The 5,045-nt window shown below is 40.4% G+C and overlaps 1 protein-coding gene across 1 annotated transcript; it reads right to left on the bottom strand.

Moving 5' to 3' along the window:
• Positions 1–2,843: 2,843 nt before the first annotated feature.
• LOC145494686 (adenosine receptor A2b-like) lies at positions 2,844–5,045 on the bottom strand. Its single transcript, XM_081474239.1, has one exon. It carries the CDS (start codon positions 4,748–4,750, stop codon positions 3,605–3,607), a length of 1,146 nt encoding a protein of 381 aa, XP_081330365.1. The 5' UTR covers positions 4,751–5,045; the 3' UTR covers positions 2,844–3,604.

Here is a 5,045-nt window from a genome sequence, read left to right on the forward strand (position 1 = left end):
GAAAGAATAAACATTAGTTTACTTTTGTAGCTCAGCTTCAGGTTTGGTAAGCGGCCTTCTTACTTGAAATGTTTAGGAAAAGCTTGCGTCCAACGTCATGCTTATTAGAATTATTAATGGCACGAGATTACAGTCAATACACGCCTAGGGTGGAACCGGCCAGACCTAAACTGTTCACAGCCTCGCGCGCGCTCAACGACCGAATAAAAGTACGAGAAAATAGAGGACTGTGAACAGTCTGCCGCACCCGAAAAATCCTACGAAAGCGAATTTTACTGTTTAAAGAAACAAGATGGATAAGTTCTCCCACGCACCCGACCCACTCAACAAGGTCTGTAATTAGTCAATGATATGTTTGGTAGGTGAAGTTTTTTTAAAAAAGTACATAATCGGCAATGAATGGAATGCTTAACCTTACAAATATAAATTTATCAAAATAAAAGTTAATTACAATAACAGGTGCATTTAGAATCAAAAGTACCACTACACTTCCAAATTGATTAGCTTCTCAAAACCACTGGCTCCTGTCCCACCTCCAAAAAAAACAAAACAAAAGATTCTGTCACTTGTGACAAGAAGTCTGTGACTCCAGGGAGTGACAGTCAGTCTTCTGGCAATACTTGCTTGGTTATCTCGCACCCTATTGCTTAAAAAATGGAGACCCAGATACAAACTCAGTGACCTTTGGTTTATTTGTGCTTTTCACTTCTTTCAATATTCGATAAGTGGTTATCCCAAACTCAACCTTGAGAATCTTTCCGAAATCTTTTGATTTGTGCCTCGTGTCCCGATCTCCTCCTCCCCCCGCCCCCACCAATCCGGAATTTTTTCAAGTCGACCATTTCAATTTGAATGCCTTGATAGATATCGCTCGTCTCATTCCGTGGTCATTACACAGTAGATAATGTGTAAGGGTCAGTTAGTCTTTCGAAAAGCCTTTGCGGCTTTAGATACTGGTGGTCCCGTCACGAAGGACGACCTTGTGCTCTCTTCCTCGCGCTCTTCGCGCTCTTGTTTCTAACGTCGTAGACATGTTTCCCGCTCCAAGCTCAGGTTTTGCAGCTCGACTTGTAAGCAAGTTTAAGGGCCACGGGCCCCTTTCACGAAAGTCCCGGCAGAGGTTAGCGGTCCCGAAAAGCTGTTTTTGTGTTCTCCGTGTTTGCGTTCAAGATCTATTGTAGATATATTTATAGTTTTGAAATTCAAACGTTAAAAAATATTAGTAAAACGAAATAGAATGGACTGGTTTTTGAGCTAGACCCCGAGCTACTATTCCTTAGATTTAGACCTTAATATATGGCTTCGGGTCCGTAAAGTTTCGGGGACGTTCGAGAAAGGGGCCCCAGGTCATTTTGCAGGCTTTATCCGTGCAGTACGAATTACGAATACAATAAGTGAAGCAGTTTCCCCGATAAAATGGCGGATTACAGAACGCGCGCAGATGACTGAATCAAACAACACGGACTAGTACGCTACCAAAGTGCTAATCACAGTTTTGTTGAAGTTGAATTTAATATTTGCAGAATGGTTATCCCAGTGCAAACAGTTAGGCTTGAGAACTTAAATCCAGGAGATTTCACGTCTCTCTACACAAACAGACGCATACACACATTGGTTTCTAGTCAATAATTTAATGTTTTTTTTCCGGGATTTTACGTCACTAGTACATATTCTTATCGCTTATCATTTTTTGTCACTTTATTTTAGAAAAATAAAAAGATCGGTATCTATTAGTTATAGACAGCCCCACAGAAATTGCGGTAACACTATTGTGCGGAGAAAGCGGAAATCACATTTGACCACAAGGTTTGCTACCAAAGGAAGCCGAAGGAGGCGGATATTACATATCTGCGAGATATTACTGAGATTTGTAAAGTGGGATTTAAGTTTAATGGCGATAAAAGGGGTAAACTGTAATGCCACTTATATTGTTTTCGTAGTATTACTGTAAACATTTGAATCTTCCTTTATTAACAGCTAATGGGTTAAACGCCATTAACATGTCCGCATTGTGGTTAATAATTAGTTTTCGAGGTTTCGCGCTAATGTTTTGTACCCGCGGTTTTGTACTAGTTTCAGATCGTTAGGTGACAGTTATTTTTCTACCAGAAAAACCTTAACAACTTGCTAACAGGGAATGACAACAAATCTTCGTTTAGCTTTCAGATGTTTGGTCCTAATACAGAAAGTACTTAATAGCAGGAGTTATCTGATTTTCGTAAAGTGGTTGATTTGGTTCAATCAAGATTTCCTGAGTTTGGCCATTACGAAAGTCCTTAATTACGACCAGAAATGTAAAGGTGGTCAAGGATTTTATTGCGATAATAATGCGCTATCGGATAAGAAATTATACTGGAAACGTATTTTTTATTTTCAGTTTATTCCTACTGTGATCGGAAGCTCTATACACGAAAAGATGTTCTTACCGAGATGAAATTTTCTATCATTTCCTTTGGAAGGGAGTTTTAATCAACAATGAAAAGCCTATCTTCGAAATTTTCTTACTTGTTATGAATTTTATTCGAATCTTGTTTAAACAGGGTGTTCTAAACAATCGCTGGTAACCAAATATAATAAAATTTTCTGAAAGAAATGGGTTATTTTGTTGACACTGTTCCCTAAATCACACGGAAATTGAGCTACGTTTGTATTGCTCTTCGAGCAAGTGAAAAGGCCGATTTCCTACACACGTCAGATTTTGAGAAAGGAATTCCTAGCGACATTTACACAGATTAAACAAGAAATTTTTTTTGTTTAAACTCAATAAGCCTACGTGGTCGTATTAGAAGTCGTCCTCGCCAAATGCACACTGTATAAAAAATAAAAAATAATAATAAATTGAAAATGTTTTGCGGTCAGCTATGTTAGCTCCGATTCATCAACCACGCAGTTTCGTTTTGTTTCGTTTTATTTAAGAGAAATGGAAAACAAAACCTGGTCTGAACAAAACAAAGTCCTGTTATTGAAATAGAGGGTATTTATAGATCAAATTTAACTTGATTAACTTGGTTACATGGTCCATATCGTATTCAAATTCGTATTGATGTGGTAACAGTTTGTGGGCGGAAAGAAAGGAGCGTAATTGACAAAATGCAAAATATGGACTAGACAGGCGGCTTTGCCCCCGGGATAAATTACCAACATGTATGTTGATCTCCTTCTTTGGCCGTTTCTTTGTAGTTTTAACACTATCCTATTACAAATCACACAGTTAATATTTCCTTTCTCAGTTTCTATCGTAGTATCAACGGGTGTTTGATGAAAAAGGTTTGTCGCGTATTCGATTTTACCCCGTGCTAAGTGTGTAAACTTTCGTAATTTTCATTTGTCATAGATCCCTATAGCAAAGCGCACGAAAAAGGGAAAGAAATAAAGTTCAAGTAAAAACAACTTGGCTCGAGTACAACTACACTTAATAAACTGTGATTAACGGCAAAGTTACAGACTGAAACTGGGATTCGGTTCGGGTAAGGTTCTGATGGAAAAAGGATTTTTTTCTCAACGGAAATGTCCTTAGCAAAACAACACTGTTTCAGAAAAAAATCCATGTATTTTGTTTTGGGAGAATCGATGCATTAAAATCCTTGTTTCGAATTTTCTTTTGCTAGAGCAACTTCATACGGTTTACAGATACTCTAAAAGTTTGTGGCGATGGCGTACGTTGTAGTGATGTTTCAACAGTTATTGCTGTTCCATTCCTGTCTGACGCGAGTCTTGGATCGTCTTGGCTTCGAGTGAACGTGATGCGGAGATCTTTATTTCCCTGTCGAGTTGATTTTTTGTGGCCATACCACTGCGCCTTGCAAAATCCACGAGTCGTGATCCACCGGCGCAAAGCATGCCTGAAATCACGTTTGCAGAACGCGCAGAACGCTGGATTAGACATTGGTGGAATAAAACGCAAGAAAGGGAACAGACACAATTCCCAAGAACGAATTGGAATAATTTTCACACTGATGTGATCTTCAAGCATCATAAGATAGGAAGGCAACCAACAACCAGCGAACACCACCAGCATGGAAATGACAATCACTGTTCCTCGCAAGTCGCGCGCAATCGAATTAACAGGTCCGTCGCCCAAGTTGGCACGACGCGCTCGCGACGCGAAAACAAGGCGGAGAGACATAATGAGAATGCGGCTGTAACTACACAGCATGCAAAGCAGAGGGAATGCGAAGAACGCTACCACTAAAAATACTATGTACACTTCGTCTTGGCGTTTTGTCTCTCCTAAGTCTTCATTAAGGTCGTACCAAGCCATCTGCACCACTGACACAATGGGGGAGATAAACCACACGGCAGTAAGTGTGCACCCGACTCGCGTTCTCGTTACGATTGTGTGGTAGTGCATGGGATGAGTTATCATAGCATAGCGATCACATGCGACTAGGACGAAATGGAGCATTGTTGAAACGGCTGTAAAACGAATAAAAAGGGCGGACGAGATACACGTGATTAACGACATCGACCTGGCAATGGCACAAGCAAAAAGCAGCGGAATACCCACAAACCCTGACAATAAGTCTGACACGGCCAGTGAAACAAGGAGAATGTTGCTCAGTGTGCGTAACGTCTCTTTCCAGCACATTAAAGCTATCACGACACTGTTAGAGGCGATGATCAGCGCGCAAAATACCATCAATGGGCCGTGTACAATCCAGGAAAAACGGCCGTCGCACATGGACCTTTGAACGAGTTGTGTGGTATTGTGACTTGAAACGTTCTCGTTGAAAACCGACGTGACATTCATGTTTCCTCCGCTCGGTAGAGCCGTCTTAAGTTGCGCTGTTATGGGCGCGATCGGTGTGTATATACATAAATCTTATCTGCCACCATAGTTTAAATAGACAGGATGTATAAATATTCAAATGTACAGAGGGCATTACCATGGATATTAGGTTGCGATGGAGCAGTAAATTGGTATTCTGAGTGTTCCTTTGCTAATTGAGAGAGTGGCATGGTGTTTGGTGTCACTTACCATGTTGCGCGTCTGTAATGTTGCCTTGCCTGAGGTATTGTTACTATTTTTTTTCATCTATTACCCA

Source organism: Orbicella franksi, chromosome 1, assembly GCF_964199315.1.
Source record: "Orbicella franksi chromosome 1, jaOrbFran1.1, whole genome shotgun sequence".
Classification (NCBI taxonomy): Eukaryota; Metazoa; Cnidaria; class Anthozoa; order Scleractinia; family Merulinidae; genus Orbicella; species Orbicella franksi.

Bases quoted from the DNA above. Each gene is read 5' to 3' on its own strand.
- LOC145494686 (XM_081474239.1), bottom strand. From the start codon at position 4,750: ATGAATGTCACGTCGGTTTTCAACGAGAACGTTTCAAGTCACAATACC.